Source organism: Bos indicus x Bos taurus, chromosome 4, assembly GCF_003369695.1.
Source record: "Bos indicus x Bos taurus breed Angus x Brahman F1 hybrid chromosome 4, Bos_hybrid_MaternalHap_v2.0, whole genome shotgun sequence".
Taxonomy (NCBI): domain Eukaryota; kingdom Metazoa; phylum Chordata; class Mammalia; order Artiodactyla; family Bovidae; genus Bos; species Bos indicus x Bos taurus.
Window position 1 is genome coordinate 82,038,880 of NC_040079.1, and position 25,242 is coordinate 82,064,121.

Sequence of the window (25,242 nt, forward strand, 5' to 3'; positions counted from 1 at the left end):
AGTTTTGAGAGTAGCAAGGTAGTTTGAGGCCCAATTTACCTTCACTGTCTGACATGGCATGTTGGAAGTCATCCATGATGAATGCTATGTCACGGTCATAGCCTCGAGTCCGTGATTCTTCTCTCATGTGTTGTTGAACTTCAGGCAAAGAGTGACTGGATCCGAACTGGTCCCTGGTGTCTGCAGATATTGGTGGCAGGGGTCCAGCAGCAGCCCTGGCCATTCCCATTGGCTGTCCAACAGGACTGAGTGGACTTTCCTCTTCAGAATTCTGGGCCACAATTGGTATTCTTCCTCTACTCTGGCTAATAGGCAAACTAGTAGGCTTAGTTCTCCCAGAAGGTGATGCATGACTAAAGGAAACATCTAGAGCTTCAGCCTCTTGAGCTTTCAGTCTTAGAGAAGAGCTAGAAGAATCTCTTTTAATGGATAAATCTAGCCCATAGACAGAGGAAGGTCTGGAAGAAGGTCTTGACCTGCTGCCACTGCTGTATGGCTTATCTGCTTCATCCTGCAGAGCTGACCGGATGGTATTTCCTAAGGTGCCCAGTCCTGTGCCAAGAGATGATCCCATAAATTTTTGTTGGTCTGTAATATTTTTTCTGAGGCCAAAAGTAATATCATCTTGAAGAAGCCTTGCCCTGGAAGAAATGCCACCAATAGATGAAGTGCTTGAAGTCATATAGCTCGAATAATCAGGTTCAAGGTCTCTACTTTCTTGAATAGGTGAGAATTTTGACATTTTAGGGTCGATTAGTGATTTCTTATGCTTTGACTGCTTTTGATAAAGTATGGCAGCTGGTAGTTGTTTTGCTGCTTGTTTTTCAAGTGTGAGTCTACTAATGCTGTACTTCTCAGATTTTGGAAAATGTCTGTAACTAGTATCAGCATGGTAATAATGGGAAAGACCAGCAAGGTGATCTAAGCTCTCTGCTCCTCTACGGAATTCTTGTTTAATCTGTTGTTTCAGAAGCTTTAACTCATAAGGATCCTCCATTGGGTCCTCCTCTGCTTTCACGTAGCTATGCAATCTGGATGAAGTCTGCAGAGGTGCTAGGAAATCTGTCACTTCTTGAGACCTACGTGTCTCAGTGGTTCGGAGGAGACGGTCTGTTTTTGACAGATCTTTTTCATGAAGGCTAAACGCAGTGCTTAGAGCTGCTGTTCCTTTGGTAATCTCACCAATGTCATCAATTAAGACATAATTTCGCGAAGTATGATGGTCAATATCTGCATAGAAAGAATCTGCAGATATGCTTGATATTGGACTGCTTGCCATGCTACTTCTTTCCTCCAATCCTATTCTCAAATCTAAGCTGTTGTACTTACTACCGAGATGGGAAACAGCGTATGTACTATCAGTAGAAACAGGTGCTATCATCAGGGGTTGGTTGCGAATCACCTCATAGTTTGAAGTTATCTTGGGCTCCAAATATAATGCAGTTTGCCGTGGCTTTTGTTGTATCACCATCATCTGTGATGGTAACTGATAAGAAGGTTGTGGGGTTGGTGTAGGTTGAGCTTGAGGTGTGAAAGACATTGTTGCCACAGCTTGGAAGGTTGGCTGAGTCTGATAAGGTGAAACTTCCTGATGGTACAGAGTCTGTTGCTGAAAGTGGGATTGTTGGGTGTATGGGGTAGGTGCTTGAGTAGGAAGAGCAGGGGAAGAGTATTGGTACTGGGTATAAGGACTCGTAGGAGGGACTAGCTGAGATTCTGTTTGGGTTTGTGGTGGAATAAACTGGTTGAATTCAGTTTGGGGAGCAGTTCTTGGTCGCTCAATGGCATGCTGACTTTCAATTCGGGTTGGTCTGGCGCTGCTGACCTCACTGTCGGACATGTAATCACGATCCTCAGCTACTCCCTGGAGATAGGCTCTCTCTCTCTTTTCTCTCTCCTTTAATAAGGCCTCTTTCCTCCTGTTAATCCCCATTTCTAGGTACCGTAACTTAGCATCAATCTCCTTTTCTTCCTCATCAAGTTCTGCTTGTTTCTTCCTAAGCTTGGCAGATTCCCTCTCCACAAGATCAAGCTCTCTGTCTATATCCTGGAGAATCTTGGCTCGGGCCATCGTATTGGTTCTGCAGATCCTTCTCCTGGAGACTGTGCCCATTGTGCTAAAGGCTGACTGAGTTCCTGTGGAGGTCTCTTCAGGTGGTGGGTTTGGAAGAGTTCTCTTCACTTTTTTCTGAGTGCCAGAGGTTGTTGCGGTTTGAGAACCTTTTGCCTAAAATTAAGTAAATAAAATACAATACTTTACTATCAAGGAAAAAAGTTAAAGGTCAAAAAATAATTTACATTTAAATAAAGATGATTTCATATATGTTTTAGCTTTGAGCACATAATAAAATTGTACCTATAATTGCAAGTATCAGTCACAAACAGTTAACTGAGAAATAATTTTCCCCTTCTTAGTAAATTGTTACATATTACAACTTACCTAACATTAGAAATGAGTTTTGAAATCAGGCACAAAGTGCATTGCTAGGCAGGCTTATATTTTAGTTAGACTCTTGGAAGAACTCTAAAAATTAATTTTTCATCATATTTACTATACATATTGTTACTTACTGAAGGTATGCCCAGAGTACTTGTGTTAACTATCTAAAATTTAAGTTATACTAGTTGAAGATACTCATTGTCAAGAGAATTGTTTGCTTCTGTCTCACCATTCCTCTTTCACCCCCTGAAGTGTCTGTCAGTCCTAAACCAATCACGAAATGTTTTGAAATGAAATCCTCTCATTCTCCACTATCTTTTTTCCCTCCCGTAAGAGTTACCTGAACTAATTTCCTATTTATTCTTTCAATATTTTTGTAACAATGTGAATCAATTTTTTTTCAATGTTGCTATTCTTTGGTGATTTTAGCTTCTTATGAATATGCTTTAGGAACTACCACAGGAAGCAAAAGGAAGTGACCACAAACAGTACAAAAATTCATTGAGGGTTTTCTGGGTGGCTCAGTGGTAAAGAATGTGCCTGCCAACGAAGGAGACACGGGTTCAATCCCTGGTCTGGGAAGGCCCCACATGCCACAGAGCAACTAAGCCCATGCACTACAACCACTGAGCCTGTGTTCTGAACCCGGGACCGCAACTACTGAGCCCGTGTGCCTTAGAGCCCGTGCTCCACAATAAGAGAAACTGCCTAAAGGAGAAGAGTGCACACTACAACTAGAGAAAAGCCTGAGCAGCAACAAAGATCCAGCATAGCCAATAAATAAATAAATAAAATTATTTAAATAAACATGCTGAAATCTTTAAAAAATATCAGAGAAAGCATATAGGTAAACTGTCAGATGTTTTCCACTTTATTTGGTTAATCTGTCATAACTTGCATTCTAAGAATCACTGGTCTTGAGAATCATTTAATTTCAGAATATCGGAAGACATGAGATCATTTTGACTATGATTAAAATAAACTGATACACTCAAAGCTACCCAAGCATTTAGTAGCATATTCCCCCAACTAGATCTCAGGTTTTCGGCCTTCTAGTTGCATATTCTTTACAAAATTCTTCTTTTTTTGCTTTTTTGTACTAATAATCCAAAGACATTAATTCTTCCCTTTCACCCAATCACCAAGTATTAAAAACCAAAAAAATATATATTCATTCAAGACCTGTACTTCCACTGTCTTTTTACTATTTCCAAATTTATTTCCCTAGGTGTTTTAAAATCTGTTCTCTGTTGTCATTTTTTTTTCTTCTCCACTTACCTACCCTCATTGTTTACCAGAAATAATATTCATAAGCAATACCATAAAGGTCAATTAAGGTTTAAACGTATTTCTGAAATTTAAAATATTGAATGAAATTCACAATTACTAAACATCATAAGCCTTTCAAGTATGGTTTTTGAAACTGTAGCTTGTTTCTCACAGAGACCTTGAGGAATATGGGCAATGGAACCTCAAAAGCAGCTGTTTGGTGTATTATTTATTCTCTCTCATCCTTATTTCTTTTAATTTTACTTACTACAATCAAGTCATAGAGCTGTTATTAACAGTCAATGAGACCTCTGTGCAAAATGTTTGGTACATACTGTAGTTGTTTTTTAGTTGCTAAGTCATAGCCAACTCTTTAGCGACCCCCAGGGACTGTAGCCCACCAGGCTCCCCTGTCCATGGAATTTTTTCTGCAAAAAAACTGGAGTGTATTACCATTTCCTACTCCAGGGGATCATCCCAACCTAGGGATTGAGTGCTTTGGCAGGCAGATTCCTTACCACTGAGCCACATGCAATTCTGGACTTACTATAAGGCATCCATTACATATCATTTCCTTGCAAAATCCTCTCATTTCTACAGAAAATTATGGATGTTTGATAAATTCACATTCTAAATGTTTAAAAAACTGTTTCTTTGCAAAAAAATGAGTGTGCTGACCATAATAGTAAATAAATGAATAATTATTTAATAATTTCCCCTAATACTAACATATATGTTTTCTATTTTTTAAAAAAGTTTTTTCACAATAACCTTTTTGGTTCTTTGAATATCATGGAGTTCAATAGGAGACTGAAATTAATGACCATTTCTTTTCCTTGAGTTGCATTTAGTAGATTTGGTATCTGGATAAGAATTTTCAAGTTTAAACTGTTCATCTGTACTACATAATTGTGGTTGTGAAATGGTTTGAAAAAGAAAGTTTCACTGTGTTACTCTGAAACTGTAATAGCATAGCATTTCAAAGTAAGGATTTCCCACCAAAGGAGGTTAAAAATACCCACTAACTAATGTAATACAAAAAGTGGATCCTGGCAGAGAGAAAGCACACAGAACAGAGAAGGTAACAATGCAATGGAACGAATAGAGAGAATGAAAGAAATTTCTGAGGTGAACACACACACTTTGAAAAATAATTTTTAAAAATACTGAAGGTACCCATTAAATGGGCGCATATATATATATATACACACACACACACACACACACATTAAATGAAAGAATAAATAAATAAAAAGATAAAACAAGAACCTGTTCAATTACTTTTAAACTCTGAATCAAGAAATGAATTTCCCTGAATTCACTGTGTGGGATGAGAGTATATATGAAATCACCAGAAAGATAAAAGTATGAGGAACTGCAAAAAAGACAACTATGTTAAGAGTAATGGTTATAATGAACTAAACTAGAAACTGATATTAGTTCTTACTGTTGATTGCTCATACGTGTATATGCTACTGCTACTGCTAAGTCACTTCAGTTGTGTCCGACTCTGTGTGACCCCACAGACGGCAGCCCACCAGGCTCCCCCATCCCTGGGATTCTCCAGGCAAGAACACTGGAGTGGGTTGCCCTTTCCTTCTCCAATGCATGAAAGTGAAAAGTGAAAGGGAAGTCACTCAGTTGTGTCCAACTCTTCGCGACCCCATGGACTGCAGCCTACCAGGCTCCTCCGTCCATGGGATTTTCCAGGCAAGAGTACTGGAGTGGGGTGCCATTGCCTTCTCCAATACGTGTATATAATTTATCTGAATTTATGTTTAACAGTTTATAGTTCTCACTTGACAGAGTGAGCTTAGTCAAGCTCAGTCTTTGGTTGTTTTCAAAATATAATCCTAGGTTAAAGAAACATTCCAGGTATTAGGGATTTCTAATTTTCCTTCAGGGTTGCAAACATTTAATGATACATGACTTCTGTTTATCAATATTTTGTGGCCTAGGGACGTGAGTCATAGAAACAAGTGACAAAGTTGGTTGGTAGTAGCTAGACATTGGGTTGGCCAAAAAGTTCGTTTGAATTTTTCACACCAAACAAGCTTTTTGGCCAATCCAATACTTAATGAGCTAGCTCAGCTAAGCACTCAGTCCCCACAAGACAAAATAGCTTTGCTGTTCTGTACTACTTGATAACAAAGCTAAGACTTGTCAAGATTTTAGCTACATTCCTCCCAAATGACAGGAAATGTAATGTGATTGTAAGCTTAGTCTCTCAGGCTAGACTCAGTTTCAATCCTGGCCCTGCCGTTACCAGCTGTGAGAACTTTAGCAAGTTGCTTAAACTCCCTGGCACTCAGTTTTCCTATATGTTGAGGAGATTATTGTTACATTATCAGTTTGTCTAAGGAGTAAATCGGGCTTCCCTGGTAGCTCAGATGGTAAAGAATCCATCTGCAATGTGGGAGACCTGGGTTTGATCCCTGGGTTGGGAAGATCCTCAGGAGAAGAGAACAGCTACCCACTCCAGTATTCTGGCTTGGAGAATTCCGTGGACAGAGGAGCCTGGCAGGCTACAGCGTGTGGGGTCACAAAGAGTCAGACATGACAGAGTGACTTTCACTAAATCATTTAAAACAAGTAAAGGGCCTAAATTAGTTATTATTCCAGAGAACAGAGAGAAATAAAATAGAGAATTTAAAGTGATGTCTTGCCAACTTATAATTTAAAAAGAACAGCCTTTCTAGATAATAACTTCTAAAATGACTAATTCTAATCAATATAATGTAAAATAAGAGTGCATGCTCAGGGTGTCCAACTCTTTGTGACCCCATGGCCTGTAGCCCGCCATCCTTCTCTGTTCATGGAATTTTTCAGGCAGGAATACGGGCGCGGGTTGCCATTTCCTATTCCAGTGGATCTTCCTAACCCAGGGATCAAACCTATGTCTCTTGCTTCTCCTGCACTGGCAGGTGGATTCTTTACCACTAGGCCACCTGGGAAGCCCAGAATAAGAGTAGAGAACTCTAAAGTAGAGAACTGAAACAATGTAATTGCTTAGAAAAAAGAGAACCATCAAAGCAAGTTCATCATGATTAAGGATGATGCAGTTGGAGGTCATGATTAGAGACAATAATAACAATCTAGAAAAATCTTGGTGTTTAATAAGATTTTCTTGCCTTGATGACTAGCCTGGTCAAAGTTTTCAAACAGATCTGGTGCCCTTAATCTGAAAAATAATTGTACTAAAAACAAATATTTAAAAATACTTGTGCAAATAATAGACCAAGGGAAAGGAAAGGAAGTCCTAAGAATAGAATGGAGGTTTAAAAAGACTTGAAGAAAAATTAATTTCAATCGCAATAGTGATAGGAAGCAAACAAACTCCAGCATAAGTTTGCTGTCTGAAGATATTTTAAACAACACTTCTTGGAGGAGCCCACTGATACCATGCATCTTATATGATAGATGAAATGCACTTCAGCCTGGTGATGCTTTAGTTTCTGTGAGGTGGAAATACATACAGAAGGTGGTTGAATGCAAACAGAAAGAGGAAAAATGGAGAAGCAAAAAACAAATATATATATATATATTTATATTTATTTTTATATATACACACAAATGAAAGTTAAAGTCACTCAGCTGTGTCCAACTCTTTGCGATCTCATGGACTATAGCCTGCCAGGCTCTACTGTCCATGGAATTCTCCAGGCAAGAATACTGGAGTGGGTAGCCATTCCCTTCTCCAGGGGATCTTCCCAACCCAGGGATCAATCCCATGTCTTCTACATTGTAGGCAAATTCTTTACCATCTGAGCCACCAGGGAAGCCCACACACCAGTGTGTATATATATATATATATAGAGAGAGAGAGAGAGAGAGAATATAATTCATAGGTGATACATAATATAAATGCTATATATAATATGTATTTTATATGTGTGTGTATATATATATAATATATAAAACCTTGAAATTTTATCTATATTAAGGTCTCCACTCATCCATTTCCTTTTTTCTTACAGGTGGAAAAGGGAACCCTGCTTATTACATACTGTTTAAATTAACTCTAATATGTTAACTACCAGGAAAACCATCAAACTCTAAATGTGCAATCACGGTTGATGACTTGGAATGCAGTGTACGGGGTGGCACGCATCATAGAGAAAATTGTAACAGCCCAATTTAATTTCCTCCAATCATAATGTGGCAGTCCACATGGATAACATAGACACAGGAGATACAATCTCACAGGACTTCAGCAAAGCATTTTACATTATCTTTTGACACAGGTGCCAACTTTTGGATGTAACAATAAAAATAGTCAGGCAATTTGTTAGGGATCTGCATGCAGACTATGACTACTCATGGCCCAGCATCAATGTAAGTAATTAATCTTTCTTAACCTTGGCACTACTGACATTTCTTTCTAGATGATTCTATGTTGGGAGTGGGAGGACTGTTTTGTGAACTGTAGAATGTTTAGTGGCAATTCTGGCCTCTATCCACTCAGCACATCCTATTCTAGTCCTGTCAATCAAAAATGCCACTATACAATGTCAGGTATCTCTAGGGGAAGACAGAGGCAAAACAGTCACTGGTTGAAAAATCATAGATGTCACAGGACATACAAGATGGTATCTTCAGAACGAGATCCCTAATCTATTGTTATTTAGCTTATAGAGAATGCTGGTATTTGTACGTTTTAGTGTCTTTGTCTGAATGGAAAAAGCAGAAACTTGGATGACAACTTGAAAAAGAGAGCTCCTTGGATAAAAGGTGAAAGAAAAAGAGATATTCTAGGCTATGATAACAATCTAAGCAAATTAATAAGGAGAGGAACATATTAGATTTTGCCTTGTATCAATTATGATTCTAAAATCAATCTCTTTATTAGATAGGATGATTCGCACCTTTTGGATTAACATGAATAAATACTCAGAAGATATTCAACCAAGATTTAAAAAACACAGTTTGATTAGAGAACATGGAGAAAAAAAATAGATGCTTACAACTATTAATGAGAATGTCTCTTTCAGTGCAGAAGATTAATTTTTCTAGCTTAACCCCGTAAAAATCTTGGGAAATTTTCCACTGGTGCAATAACTAAGGAAAAATCAGAGGATACGGAATTCCTAGTCTGAATGAAAAATTATGTAAATGCTACAACTTTGTTAAAAGTTGCTTGCTATTCTGAGTTCAAAAGAAGATCAATGGTGTAATTAAAAAGGGATTACAAACTTTAGAGGAAACAACAGTTATCTAGTTTGAGAAACTAATTACCCGAATCACTAAGGGAAATCAACTGGATAACTAACCTCAACTTTAAAATTGAGAAATATTTTCCATCTTAAAAATAATTTAAGAAAACAAGAATCAAAACAGTAACAACAAAAACCAGAAACACATATCTGATAGCTGAGTGCAAAAAACTAAGTGCATGTTTACTCTTTACTGTACTGACTGAGATTATGAGTAAGACTGTCCTTCAACTGTGCAGTATAATATACAGAACTGGAGGACAGAAATTGCTCTCAGAATCATTTGTCTCGCCTTATTGGAATTCTCACTCATGGCCTGTATTTACTTGATTACGAGAGAAGTCTTTGTCTTTGGAAGAAGAATACTACTTATACATATTATAAGTTCTCTGATATTTTTACTTCTGCTCTGTACCTGGTCGTTCCTTCTCATTAGGGTATAAATATCTTTCTATAAATGTCTATGCCTTTTAAGTATTAGGAAGGTAGATGAAATGTCTAGGATATTTGTCCCTTCAAACAAGATAGCTCTTATAAGGAGAGTTTCACTCTCTGAAATGTCAATGAAAGCATTAAGTCACCGTTAAGGGGGTCTCTCTACCCCACTATCTATAGTTTCCAGTTTGGAGACAAAATAGCAGTTGAATATAAAATATTCAGCATTCTATCCAATGCATTGTATCATTAATAATGTATTCCCCAAATAGACTCATTTTTAACATTCCACCCCGACCCCTACATAGAGCTAAAATAGATTCTAAATGTTGAGTGCCAGGGCTCAGTTATTTCTACTGCTTTGAAACTCCAGTACTCTGGCCACCTCATGCAAAGAGTTGACTCATTGGAAAAGATTCTGATGCTGGGAGGGATTGGGGGCAGGAGGAGAAGGGGACGACAGAGGATGAGATGGCTGGATGGCATCACTGACTTGATGGACGTGAGTCTCAGTGAACTCCGGGAGTTGGTGATGGACAGGGAGGCCTGGTGTGCTGCGATTCATGGGGTCACAAAGAGTCGGACACAACTAAGTGACTGAACTGAACTGAACCGAAGATATACAAGGAAAATTAAAAATAACATGGAGTGACCTGTGAAAAATGAAATTCTAAATGATACCATTCTGGAAAAATACTTTGAACACTGATAAAACATCTAAAATCCACTAGTCATTGCAATATGGCACAATGCCTGGCACATACAAACAAAGCCATCAAATTTCTTCAACTAAAGTAGTATGGAACAATTTAATAACTATTTCTATGAATCAAATGCTAAATGAGCAGTATCATCATTGCTATGAAAATATCACTGAATGATTGAAAAAAATATAGACACCTTTAAAAATAAGCAGTCTTGACTCTATGGCCATGGGAGAGAATTTACCATTTGTGAATATACTTGAAATTGTTTTTTAAAAGTACTTCTTCCTTAATTGTTGTGATATTCTAGTAGCATCAAAAAAGCAAGAAACTAAATCACAAGAACTTAGCAGTCAGAAAATAAAAACAAAGTAAATGAACATATTTAAAAGTCACACACACAAGTTGTTTCTTAAAGTCCAGTAGTAGAGACAAAAATGTTCTCCAATTAATACTGTGAAAGTGGCACTCAGTATATCATGAGGCATCTTCTGCTTTGCCTTAATGCATCTCTTGTCCCAGTTTGTCTTGTTTTCTTGCTGAAAGTCATTGCTCTTGGGCTGGGCAGCCAAGCAGAAAACTAGTTTCTACCTCACTGGACAGAAGCATTAGAGATGTCAGTCTGGGCAACACATATTGTTTCTATTTTCTGGAATGTCCCAAACAGATTAATTTCTTTTCTCCTAAAATCTGTATAAGGTATTCTATACAGTTTTTAAGGTGATCAGTTTTTAGACATATGTACATGCAAGTATTTCTCCCTCCCCACTTTTACCCTCTATACCTCCCATTTACCTATCTTTGTCATTTCTAGATTTTACGTTTTCATTGGAAAAACACACTGCTGTGTGCTACAGATATATTTCTAAGCTAGTTTTTTGCTTCATCCAAAATTGTATTTTCTTGATCACTTTCCTAGGAGAAAAGAAAATGCTTAAAGGTACTAATGACCTCCTTCTTTTTTTTCCTTTTAATCTCTCAACATCCAGTCATTACTAGGCTTAAAATCTCTCTTCTTATAGTTACTACTTCAAAAATTTATTGGGGCAGCAAAACATATTTTGCCTATATGTTCTTAGCTAAGCAGAAAGAAGGTGTGGTAACCAGTGAGCATAAAGAGAAACAAAGAAGTAATTTAACAGCATTTGTTTAACCTAAAGGTTATGAAAACATGATAGCATAAGAATTAAAATCTGATCAAATCACTGGAAAATAAACACGGGTAACTCCTATTTTCTCATTTCTATACCATTTAACTTCTGTATGTGCTGCTGGACTAGTATATGGAATGCTAAGAAAAACTATCTAACATTGATTCCTTCTTCAAGGGCAAAATCATTTACAGTTCTAATATGCTATCAGGAGATAATGACTACATCCCTTTACCAGAAAATGTGTTAATAGTTTATGCGAGCAATCTGAAGTAGAATAATCAAGTTAATACAAATTTCCAAGAATTAACATGGAAACTTATCCTAAAACATATTAATAAATATATATTAAAAAGTAAGACACATGTCTTCCTCCCTCCATTCAGCATGCTAAATATTATAATATTGTCTGCCCATGACTTATTTCATTTTGAGAACAAATTGCTGATCCACAAAGAGGGACTGGAGTGATTCCAACACTTCTATAAACTACCTCCTCATTTGAATCTCTCATTGGCAACCTCTCATCATAACAAAATTAACTGTATTTCAAATGCTTTAAAATGTAAATCTCTAATTATACTACATTCTGTACATGGAGTATTAAAATGAAGATTGATTACTATTATATGTTTTCCAGAGCTTCGGATCACTAGCAATTTGAGGAATGATTCAATAACTACTTATCTAAAGCCACGAGGAATATAATGATCCTTTTAACAGTGGCACAGTCTTTACTAAATTATACTGAGATAATAAAGATATTTTATGTTTAGACTCTTGAAATACCTAACCACAAAATCACAGAAATCACTATTATTGCTTTTTATTCCTCTCTCATTGATTGATTATCCTTGGCCTAGCAAACCTTGGAACATGATATTAAAACAGTTCAGAGTTGCTTTTATCTAAACATACTCGCAGTAAATAAAAACAGATCTCCTTCATAAAGCTATGTCACATAAATAGCTTCCTTCAAATTAAATTAAATTAACAAAATTTCCTTGGAAAGTAGGACCATGGTCCTTCTGTACAAACTGGAGAAGTGTTTGGTTCTTTAGAAAATGCTATTAAGAACTAACTGATAAAGGATGGCAATTGAATTAAGTAAGTATCAAGAAACATACAGTCATCTAAGATGATAAATCTCATGGATGGACTTTCATAAATACAATATTTTTATTAAATGTTATAATTTTAAGAGGTTAACTTTTCAATTCTATAAATTAAGTTATATGAGAATAGAGGCATACTTTGATGGCGATTAGATGATTTTCCAAATGGATTATTAAGAAAACCCGGGGTTACTGATGTGCATTTGAGTATTTACAGGCATCAGCTCATGCCATAAATGGGAGAACTGGGTGAAAGCAAATAAACTTTTTCTAAACTCAATATTATTTTATTAGAAATATTTCTATCATTTTAATTCCTGTTTCACACTGAATGAATTAATGCACATTTATTTATGTCAAAAGGAAAATTAATGTTGTGATGTGGGTCTTTTATGAATTATCATGAAACTCTCTACAATTAGTACTAGTAAGTACTTTAAATCTTGATTTTAGTTCGACTTTCTAAAAAGTAAATTAATGACTAATCCTTTAAAAGTAGCCTCTATGCCTGGAGACTGAGCCATGTGATTAGTGCTGAGTTTTATAAAAAAAAAACAGTGGGTACTTGCCTTGTCCCTCTCATGTCAAAATACACCACTTACTAGATTAGAAATTAAAATTCAGTCCAACTTATTAAGAGTGACTTAGTCTATATTTTTTTCTGTCACTTGAGGAAAGAGGAGGAGAATGATGAGTATACTCTCTTTTAGCTTCAACTCTTCTCCCGTGACTGACTGCTTACTCCCTCACAAGGGTTATTTACTGTTCTTTATGAAGGTAAGCTTTTATTTGCCATCTCATAACATTTTTTCAACCAAAAAAATAGAGACAGCAGTTCTGTAAGTTAGCTCTAGGGTTTCTTTCATTGTGTTCAACTATCACTTTTCTTGACTGCCTTAATTTGAATCTCCAGCAATGTTCTTAAGGAGAAAATAAAATACATAAAAATTCCTTTTATTGTTTATAGCTTTAAATTAAGCTACCTCAGTTAACTAAACAGTTCTTTTAAGTTTCAATTCACCTCACTCTGCTTGTTCTGGTGCTTTGCTTTCTTAATTCAAATTCTATGCACCATTCAAGACAGAGGATCAAAAAGAAAACCCTGTTAAATGGAAGAAAATGCATTTGCTACAAATGAAATTAATGTTGGGTGGATATGGGCAGGTTCAAAGAATATTTACCTAACTTCAGATTTATCATTTTTAAAATACGTAATAAAATAAATGTAAAATCTACAGAAATAAATGGTTTGCATTTGTGCCAGGCAACTGCATGTGAAAATATTTTATTAGTTATACAAGGGTATAAAAATATTAACTAGTTTATGCATATATGTATATGTATGTAGGCATATATTTCTACTATGAACATGTATTTTATGTTGAATATAATGCTAAGAAAAAGTCAAGCAACTATTACAATACATTTTGATGTCACTATCTACATTATACCTCAAAACTTTTCCAAATTTTTATATTATACTTTAGTTGCTTGTTTTTTATTTCAGCAACAGCACATGTGGCAGATTAAAGCATCCTAAATAAGTAGTAATTTTAAAAAACATAAACAAATATACAAAAGTGCATACCTGTTCACTGGGAGGGGATATATTTTTGAGAATATGCATGTAGCTTTATGTAGTCAGTTATCAACAGCACAATTATTCAAAATAAGTAGTCTACTGAATCAAGAATATTATGATAAAATACTTAGGAAGCTAATTAAATGATGCTCTGTGTTCTTAAACTGGGTCAGTAATAATCAATGCTCTATTAATTCAGACCTTCCCTGTATTAAACCAATATATCCTAATATTTAGGGCTAATTTTCATCCAAGGTCTTTTACTGAACATTAAGAACATATATATGTATCTTATAATTATGCTTATTTACATATTTTGAAATGTAGATGTTAAGAAACTATAACACAAATAATACAATTTTTTCACCCTTCAGTCTGAAAACATTTGTTTTGAAGTTAATCCTAATATATTAATCATGGTGAAATAGCGAAGGTTAACTACTAAACACCAAATTGATGAGATCAATTTAAAAAATTTCTGGTTTTCACAGACATTTGTCTACATATATGAAGTCATTTTGATTTTTACCAAACCCTAATAGTTAATTACTGTAAAGTATTATCTTAGTTATTTTTTGAAAAATACTTTAATATTATTTCCTATTTTATAATAATATGGCATAATAACATATAATAATAATTCAAGATTTTAATCATAGAGAGGAACTATGGCAAGAAAAGTATACTAGCAATGAAGCAGTAAGAGCTATAGAAAAAAATGAGGCTTCTACTATTTAGAATTTAACTCAGATGACCATTATATCTATTTCTGTGTGCAAGAATCCCTTAGAAGAAATGCAGTAGCCATCACAGTTAACAAAAGAGTCTGAAATGCAGTACTTGGATGCAATCTCAAAAATGACAGAATGATCTCTGCTTGTTTCCAAGGCAAGCCATTCAATATCACAGTAATCCAAGTCTATGCCCCGACCAATAATGCTGAAGAAGCTGAAGTTGAGCAGTTCTATAAAGATCTACAAGACCTTATAGAACTAACACCCAAAAAAGATGTCCTTTTCATTATAGGGGACTGGAATGCAAAAGTATGAAGTCAAGAAATACCTGGAGTAACAGGCAAATTTGGCCTTGGAGTATGGAATGAAGCAGGGCAAAGGCTAACAGTTTTGCCAAGAGAATGCAATGGTCAGAGCAACACCCACTTCTAACAACACAAGAGAAGACTCTACACATGGAAATCACCAGATGATCAATACCAAAATCAGACTGATTATATTCTTTGCAGCCAAAGATGGAGAAGCTCTATACAGTCAGCAAAAACAAGACTGTGAGCTGACTGTGGCTCAGATCATGAAATCCTTATTGCCAAATTTAGACTTAAATTGAAGAAAGTGGGGAAAACCACTAGACCATTCAGGTATGACCTAAATCAAATTCCTAATGATTATACAGTGGAAGTGAGAAATAGATTTAAGGGATTAGGTCTGATAGAGTGCCTGATGAACTATGGACAGAGGTTCGTGACATTGCACAGGAGACAGGGATCAAGACTTTCCCCAAGAAAAAGCAATACAAAAAGGCAAAATGGTTGTCTGAAGAGGCCTTACAAATAGCTTTGAAAAGAAGAGAAATGAAAGGCAAAGGAGAAAAGGAAAGATATACCATCTGAATGCAGAGTTCCAAAGAATAGCAAGGAGAGATAAGAAAGCCTTCCTCAGTGATTAATGTAAAGAAATAGAGGAAAACAACAGAATGGGAACAATTAAAGATTTCTTTAAGGAAATAACAGATACCAAGGGAACATTTCATGGAAAGATAGGCAGAAATGTTATGGTCCTAACAAAAGAAGAAGATATTAAGAAGAGGTGGCAAGAATACACAGAAAAACTATACAAAAAAGACCTTAAGACCCAGATAATCACGATGGTGTGATCACTCACCTAGAGCCAGACGTCCTGGAATGTGAAGTCAAGTGAGCCTTAGGAAGCATCACTACAAAGCTAGTGAAGGTGATGGAATTCCAGTTGAGCTAGTTCAAGTCTTAAAAGATGATGCCGTGAAAGTTCTGCACTCAATATGCCAGCAAATTTGGAAAACTCAGCAGTGGCCACAAGACTGGAAAAGGTCAGTATTCATTCCAATCCCAAAGAAAGGCAATGGCAAAGAATGCTCTAACTACCACACAATTGCACTCATCTCACACGCTGGCAAAGTAATGCTCAAAATTCTCCAAGACAGGCTTCAACAGTACGTAAACCATGAGCTTCCAGATGTTCAAGCTGGCTTTAGAAAGGCAGAGGAACCAGAGATCAAGTTGCCAACATTTGTTGGATCACTGAAAAAGTGAGACAGTTCCAGAAAAACATCTACTTCTGCTTTATTGACTATGCCAAAGCCTTGACTGTGTGGATCACAACAAACTGTGGAAAATTCTTAGAGAGATGGAAATACCAGACCACCTTACCTGCCTCCTGAGAAATCTGTATGCAGGTCAAAAAGCAACAGGTCAAAAAGAACTGGACATGGAACAACAGACTGGTTCCAAATAGGAAAAGAAGTACATCAAGGCTATATATTGTCACTCTGCTTATTTAATTTATATTCAGATTACATCATGAGAAATGCTGGACTGGATGAAGCACAAGCTGGAATCAAGATTGCCAGGAGAAATATCAATAACCTCAGATATGCAGATGACATTATCCTTATGGCTAAAAGCAAAGAAGAACTAAAGAGCCTGTTGATGAAAGTGAAAGAGGAGAGTGGAAAAGCTGCTTGAAACTGAACTTTCAGAAAACTAAGATCATGGCATTTGGTCCCATCACTTCATGGCAAATTGATGGGGAAACAATGGAAACAGTGACAGATTTTATTTTCTTGGGCTCCAAAATCACTGCAGATGGTGACTGCAGCTATGAAACTAAAAGACGCTTGCTCCTTGGAAGAAAAGCTATGACCAACTTAGACAGCATATTATAAAGCAGAGACATTACTTGGCAAACAAAGGTCCATCTAGTCAAAGCTGTGTTTTTTCCGGTAGTCATGTATGGATGTGAGAGTGGGGCTATAAAGAAAGCTGAGTGCTGAAGAATTGATGCTTTTGACCTATGGTGTTGGAGAAGACTCTTGAAAGTGCCTTGGACTGCAAGGAGATCCAACCAGTCCATCCTAAAGGAAATCAGTCCTGAATATTCATTGGAAGGACTGATGCTGAAGCTCCAAAGTTTGGTCTCCTGATGTGAAGAACTGACTCACTTGAAAATACCCTGATGCTGGAAAAGATTGAAGGTGGGAGAAGAAGGGGAAGAGAGAGGATGAGATGGTTGGATGGCATCACAGACTCAATGGGCATGAGTTTGCATAAGCTCTGTCCAGGAGTTGGTGATGGACAGGGAAGCATGGAAGGAAGCCTGGTGTACTGCAGTCCATGGGGTTGCAAAGAGTCAGACACGACTGAGTGACTGAACTTAACTGAACTACTATTTAGAAAGCCTGTCTTTAATAAATGAGTACTTTTTCTCTCATGTATGTAAATAGTACCTTTATAAAATAGCTTATTTCATCAAACTCAGTTTTAATAGACTGATTTATGTTGCTTTCCAAAGAGAATAATGAAAAACAACCACTAAAAAATATTATTCTTCAAATCACATTTGGCCATCACAGTCATTATTTCTTAAATCTGTACATTCTGACAGAAATAAAATTGACAGAAATAAAATTTCTCAATTTAGGTTATGGAAATTACTCTCTGAAATAGACATTAAAGGGTTCCAAAAATCTTAAAAATAGCTATCAAAACAGCAATCAGTGAAGCAAAACATATTCTTGTAAAAATCAGCTCATGAATACCATCTGCTTTGCAATAGGATCCTGGCTTAAACTCTGGAACAAAAATATTTAATAAGGAATTTGTCTATTACCAAAAAGTTCCAAAATTGTTCAACAAGTCTGAGGGTAGGAAAAATCAGCTGTAACACTTGGCAGGTTTTATATTTTTAAGACCCTATAGAGGTGAAACATTTTAAATGTAGCTTATTTTAGTGCAAAAAGTTGCATGTATCACTACTGATAAAACGTCCTATTTCTGAAATGTATTTCTTTTTTGATAGAAAAATCTTTTTTTAAGACAGATAAATCGTAAAGGATATGTCTAGCTCTGAAAAAATTCTTTGAGAGTACACTGCTATGTCTTTCAATGGCTGTTACTTTCTCTCCTGATTTTGTAGAGAACATTCTACATTTTATTTTTTGATGTTCTTGATCATTTGGGGTCATGATGTAAAAAGTCTCACTGTATAAAAGAACTAAGCCAAAACCACTGACTGTGTAGATCACAACAAACTGTAGAAAATTTTTAAAGAGATGGGAATACCAGACTATCTTACCTGCCTCCTGAGAAATCTGTATGCAGGACAAGAAGCAATAGTTAGAACTGAAAAAGGAACAACAGACTGGTTCCAAATAGGGAAAGGAGTAGTCAAGGTTGTATACTGTCACCCTGCTTAAAAGTGAAAGGGAAAGTTGCTCAGTCATGTCCAATTCTTCGTGACCCCATGGACTATACAGTCCATAGAATTCTCCAGGCCAGAATACTGGAGTGGATAGCCTTTCTCTTCTCCAGGAAATCTTCCCAACCCAGGGATTGAACCCAGGTCTCCTGCATTGCAGGCAGATATCTTACCAGCTGAGCCACAAGGGAAGCAGAATACATTATGCAAAATGCCGGGGTGGATGAAGCACAAACTGGAATCAAGAGTGCTGGGAGAAATATCGGTAACCTCATTCTCAATGACACCACCCTTATGGAAGAAGAAGAAGAACTAAAGAGCCTCTTGATGAAAGTGAAAGAGGAGAGTGGAAAAGCAGGCTTGACACGAAACGTTCAGAAAACTAAGATTATGGCATCTGGTCCCATCACTTTATGGCAAATTTATGGGGAAACAATGGAAACAGTGACAGACTATTTTCTTGGGCTCCAAAATCACTGCAGATGGTGACTGCAGCTATGAAACTAAAAGACGCTTGCTCCTTGGAAGAAAAGATATGACCAACCTACACAGCACAATAAAAAGCAGAGACATTACTTTGCCAACAAAGGTCCATCTAGTCAAAGCTATGGTTTTTCCAGTAGTCATGTAAGGATGTGAGAGTTGGACTATAAAGAAAGCTGAGCCCCAAGAATTGATGCTTTTGAACTGTGGTGTTAGAAAGACTCTTGAGAGTCCTTTGGACAGCAAGAAGATCCAACCAGTCCATCCTAAGGAAATCAGTCCTGCATATTCATTGGAAGGACTGATGCTGAAGCCAAAACTCCAATACTTTGACCACCTGATGGGAAGAACTGACTCATTTGAAAAGACCCTGATGCTGGGAAAGATTGAAGGCAGGAGGAGAAGGGGATGACAGAGGATGAGACGGTTGGATGGCATCACCGAGTCGAAGGATATGTGTCTGAGCAAGCTTCGGGAGTTAGTGATGAACAGGGAAGCCTGGTGTGCTGCAGTCCATGAGGTCATAAAATGTCAGACACAACTGAGCGGCTGAACTGAGCTGTGTGAAAGAAAAAGGGCAGGAGGAACACATTTTGGTGCTCTGGTTTATGAAAATTTCATACATGTGATGCTAGAGATAATTGCTCCCCCCACCACACACACAAATGCTGCATTGAAATATATTTTAGAAAGTGTACTGTCATCTTTTTATCAAAAGAAGAAAAACATAGAAGGAGAAAGCAGAAGGAAAAACTCAACTCCACAAAAGGTATAGTGAAAGGATGAATCAAATCTCATTTATTTGTTTTGCTTTTTTTTTTTTTTGGTGTTGTTTTGTTTTAAGTGGGAGTGAGGAATTGGTGAATTCACCTCAATTAAAATAAGTTTGATGGAAAAAGTGGCCTGTTCATTTTTTGATTCATCATATTAATATATTGTTATAGAGAACCTACTGTGAGCCAGGCATTTTTCTGGGTATAATAAACATAAAAATGTGATCATGTAACACAAAAATCCCCACTCATAAATTCTGGTTAGGGAAGCAAAGACAATAAATGAAATAATAAAGGAAAAGACACTGTACTTTTGACCATATGTGATATGGAGAAAAATCACAAAGGGCGTGAGGATCAGAGTGTTAGAAAGGTAGGTGGTTTTCAACTAGTCAGGTAAGAATGGCCTCAATACCAAAAAGAAATAAATTTAAAATGGCTATAAAGAACAGGTATCTAATATCCCTAGAGTAGCACCATTATATACTTCATAGACTAGGAAAGACAAATAGTTACTATGAGATTTGAGAATTTTTTTCTACTATCCCATAAAGTAAAGGTCTTTAATGATAGTAAGTTTTTGCTGAGGAAACAGAGAAATCGCCAAATGTTCCTGCGTGAGGAAAGGGAATCAAGGTTACTGGATATCTGCAGTTGCCAGACTTGGGATGGGAAGGTTGTGTTACTTTCAATCATTACAGATGGTTTGATAACTCTATACTAGTGGTCACTCATTTTTAACTATTTGGCTCCCATAAAACATTTTAATTGAAGAATTCCACTGATAAAAATTAGAAATAAATCTTTGTGTGCATACTGTTTTTAATCAAAAAGCTTATTTCTTTTTGTGCTTTTTCTAAATTAGAATGAAAATACATTATTTTCAAGTGGTATCTAAATAGCGAGCTCAACCCCATGAGAAGGAGTACATTTCTGAATATTTTAGTTGTATCTTTTGGGAATTTTTCTGAGGAGCGAACAGAAAAACTCAAGGAAAAATGTGGCAATTTTTTTTTTTTCATCTTTACGCAGAGTTAAAATTTTATATTTGTAAAAGGAAGAAGACTACATGATAAAAGTGTTTGGTTATATAAAGTTGCCAAAAATAGAATTTAGCTTGGGGGCTGTGACTTTGATAGCAAAATGACAAAGTCTGGAAAAGAGATATAGTTCACCTCTTGCAGACATAGGGGAATATTACATAACTCAATAAAAATATGTCAGATAACTCCTTGTACCAGTTAGGCCCACTGTGTACTATTTTATGAATTTATGTTAATTGTTGCTAATTTAAACAATTAAATATATAAGATCTTAGGGTTAAGCATGAACTCAAAGTGCCAGTGAAACACTAACCAGATGGTACAGGCTCCTGGCTTGGAATTTCTGTGTCAAAAGTGTAACTACAATTCCATGGTGGAAAAACTCTATCAGTTAAAGGATCTCAGATGCTTGGATTCCTACAGAGTGGGAAAGGAATAAATTTAAATCTCTAATGTTCCAAATTTCAGAATTAAGACAAATGTTTGGAAACTTCAGGGAAAGAGATTTTATTCATATGGAAGAATTTTGTAATAATGAAAGCTCTCCCATAAGCTTGTGAGATAGCTGCTAAGAAAAAAATAACTGTGTTTGGAAAGAGGACCAAAAGCAAACAAACCACAGAACAGTCCACATTTGCCTATGAAGAAACAAAAAGGGCAAGATAGTGCTTTGATGTGTCTCATTGGTTAAAAAACAAAACAAAACAAAAAAACCAAGCTTTGTTGGAGTGCTGATCCTTAGTACCTCAGAATGTGAAACCACTCAGACACAAGATATTTACAAGTAATCAAGTTAAAACAGATCTTTAGCGCTGACCTAATCAATAAGACCAGCGTCTGATAAAGAGTGGAGAAGGCAATGGCACTCCACTCCAGTACTCTTGCCTGGAAAATCCCATGGACAGAGGAGGCTGGTAGGCTGCAGACCATGGGGGTCGAGAAGAGTCGGACACGACTGAGTGACTTCACTTTCTCTTTTCACTTTCATGCATTGGAGAAGGAAATGGCAACCCACTCCAGTGTTCTTGCCTGGAGAATCCCAGGGACGGGGTAGCCTGGTGGGCCGCCGTCTCTGGGGTCGCACAGAGTCGGACAAGACTGAAGCGACTTAGCAGCAGCAGCTGATAAAGAGGGGACATTTGGACGTATAGACAGCCATACAGAGAGGGAAGACAATGTAAAGAGACACAGGGAGACCACCTTCTGTAAGACAAGGAATGCTGGAGGCTAGCAGAAGCTAGGAGAAAGGCCTGCAACAGAAAGAACGAACCCTGCTCACATCATGATTTTGGATTTTTAGTCTCTAGAAGTGTGACAGCACATTTTTGTGGCTTAACTTACCGAGTTTGTGGTACCTTATTACAAGAGCCCTAGCAAATGAACACAACAGTGGGGCAAGGAGAACAAAATGATCACAGTGGTGGGAGGTCAGGCATGAACTCTGCCTTATCCTGTATGCTTTATAGAGTTTACCACAGTGTTTAAAAAAGACCAATGAATGGATGAATGTGATAATGAAAGAATGCAAGCAAGCTAAAAAATGAATAAACCTTATTGACAGGGGTTTAAATTATAATTTGGGGGAGAACAGAGGAAATGACAAGATAAAAAGACAGACACAAAGCATGGTACTGAATTAGCAAAAAACAAGCAAACAAACAAACAACAAAATCAGAAAATGTTCCATAAGCCTCAGAAGAGACAAACAGAGAATAACTGCAAAGTGCAAGTTTAGCATTCTAACTGGCCAGGTTACAGGTTCATTAAGGAATCATGATAAAGGCATTAGCCTACTCTGGGCTTTGTTCCTCATCTGTAAGGCATCTGGACTGTCTAATAGCTAAATACTGTTTAACTTGTACTCAGCGGTACAAATATCTATATGAAACCAAGTGGAACTGACACTTTAAGTATAGGCAGTATCAGTACAGATTACCAAAAGGACTTGCTAGGATGGGTCTGCTAAGTCACTTCAGTCGTGTCCGACTCTGTGCGACCCCATAGAAGGCAGCCCAACAAGCTCCACCATCCCTGGGATTCTCCAGGCAAGAACACTGGAGTGGGTTGCCATTGCCTTCTCCAGGATGGGTCTAAACTGTGGAAATGAAAAGGTAACCAGCTAGAGTCTTTTAATGCATGTCTTAACCCACTGCTTCCATGCAATCCTTCCTTTAATACATTTATTCAATAAATATTGAAGGCTTGCTTTGTTTTGGGTGCTGTTCTAGGCTCTTGGATTATAGCAGCTAACAAAACAAAGTTCCTGCTTTTGTAGAGGTTATGTTCTACAGGATAAAGTAGATGATTTGATTAAATATGTACTAACACATTAATGCACATGTTTGGAGGGTGCAGGAATTCAAGGTGATAGGTTTATTTAGAGACTGAAGTAAGGAGAGCTTTTCTGTGGAAGTGAAATTTAACCAGAAATCTGTACACAGGAGTGAGTCAGACAACCATCTGGGGAGAGACAGCTCCTAACAGGCTTCCTGAGTGGGGATGAGGCATACCCAAAGACCAGCAAGGTCGGTGGTTGGAGCAGAGTGAGAAAGAGGGGTAAATGTGGAGAGTGACCAATGAGGTTGTGAGACGAGCAGAGACCAGATCACAAGGGTCCTTGCTAAGATATCTCTAATATACCCTGATGAATTTCTGAGAATCTACTTGAGAGTGTGTGACATAATCTGATGTAAACTTTAGAAAATCAGTTTAGAGGTGCAGTTAAGAGAATAGACTGTAAGGAAGGCCGGAGAAGGCAATGGCACCCCACTCCAATACTCTTGCCTGGAAAATCCCATGGACAGAGGAGCCTTGTAGACTGCAGTCCATGGGGTCACAAAGAGTTGGACACAACTGAGCGACTTCACTTTTACTTTTCACTTTCATGCATTGGAGAAGGAAATGGCAACCCACTCCAGTGTTCTTGCCTGAAGAAATCCCAGGGACAGGGGAGCCTGGTGGGCTCCCGTGTATGGGGTCGCACAGAGTCGGACACGACTGAAGCGACTTAGCAGCAGTAGCAGTAAGGAAGGCAAGAGTGGAGGAGTCCAGGGCCTAAGGCATAGTGTAAATAAAAAATGATGGTGGGTTGAGTTAGGCTCCCTACAGCCAAGGGAAGTAAAACCAAACCTGAACTCAGCCAATTAGATCCCCTGGCACCTGTCCCTTCCTTATCTTTCATTTACAGTAAATCCTTTTCTCCTTCTCTTTGTTTTCTGTCTGTTCGTCAGTCTGAACCCTTGTATATCTGTTTCCTCTAGAATGATTTCCATTTTGTTCTTCATGGTCCAACAGAGATCCCACCTTCCTGTTTGAGAACTTCCTTCCTTGAAACATTTCCTGGTACTTCCAGGAAGAGAACTGACTACAGAATGTCTTGCCATATAAAACTGATCTTTCATGCTGAATTATATGTGTTACTATGTTGTCTCAATGTTGATTGGATGGTATAATTTTTTTTTTTCAATTTTATTGGTTTGAGAAAATTAACAATATGGAAATTACTGAGCTAAACAAACTTGCATCACCATGAATATCACTTAGATTATTCTTTTCAGTCCAACTAATATTTAGTAATTTATGTTTGTAATTGAGAGACTGGTTTTAGTTTAAAATGAACACAAGGAATGTTTAGAAATTTTCCAAGAAATAAATTATAAAATTCCCGTCTTAAATCAGAGTATCTAAAGTGCTAAGAACACTGCCTGTATATAAAATGGTCTACCTTACGCATGCAATAAAACAGTATTTTTGAGTTGGTATACAATTATTCCATATTGAAGCCTGCACTGAGTGTGACCACTTAGAAAAAGGAACTACTGGGTTGTGTTCCAAAGCTCAATACACTTAGGATTTTTCAGGCTCAGAGTATTATTTGGTAATTCTATCCAACTTCTTCTAGGATTGGATAGTTAAAAAATATTACCATTACAATCAATAATACAATACATACAACCCATTGTATCTTTCATTTCATACTTTTAAAACCCAAGAGAATACTGTGAGGAAAAATATTGACACCTTGAATATCTTCTATACCTGTGTTCATTTGAATTAAGAGTATAGGGTGAAATGTTAAATTAATGGTCAATACACTGCGTGGAGAAGGCTGTTTTTTCTGTGACAGAAGTCTTGAGTATAACTTTAAAATACTGCTAAAAAATGTATTGTCAAAGATTTCTAGATTACTCTTTAGGTGAATTCATAGGTCACTGCTGTAAAAGTAAATACCTATACATTACAACTAAGTTAAAAATATTTCTCTCAATATATTTAATTCTAGAAACAAAGCCATACACAGAAACTGAATGAAATCTCAATGTAGAAGTGGTTCCCTGACTTACAAGTTATGATAAGTAAATAAAAAAAAAAAATTATGACCTCTATCCCCCCCTTGAAGATAGTTTATACACTCTTTTTGAGAAAGTACATAATAACAAAATGCCCCTATGAAACTGGAACACTTAGATAAGAATTTTAATTTATTAGTATAACTATTAATATGCCTATATACCTAAAAATTGGCTTAGAGTTACATATAATGGTACATTTTTCAGCCCACAGCC

At 36.8% G+C, this 25,242-nt stretch overlaps 1 protein-coding gene across 8 annotated transcripts in view; it reads right to left on the reverse strand.

Moving 5' to 3' along the window:
- PCLO (piccolo presynaptic cytomatrix protein) overlaps window positions 1-25,242 on the reverse strand; it is a 391,952-nt gene that overhangs the window by 155,331 nt on the left and 211,379 nt on the right. For all 8 annotated transcript variants that reach the window (XM_027539836.1, XM_027539833.1, XM_027539835.1 and 5 more), the window contains exon 7: window positions 40-2,227. In XM_027539836.1, the coding sequence (XP_027395637.1) occupies window positions 40-2,227 (2,188 nt within the window). The remainder of the gene's footprint in view (window positions 1-39; window positions 2,228-25,242) is intronic.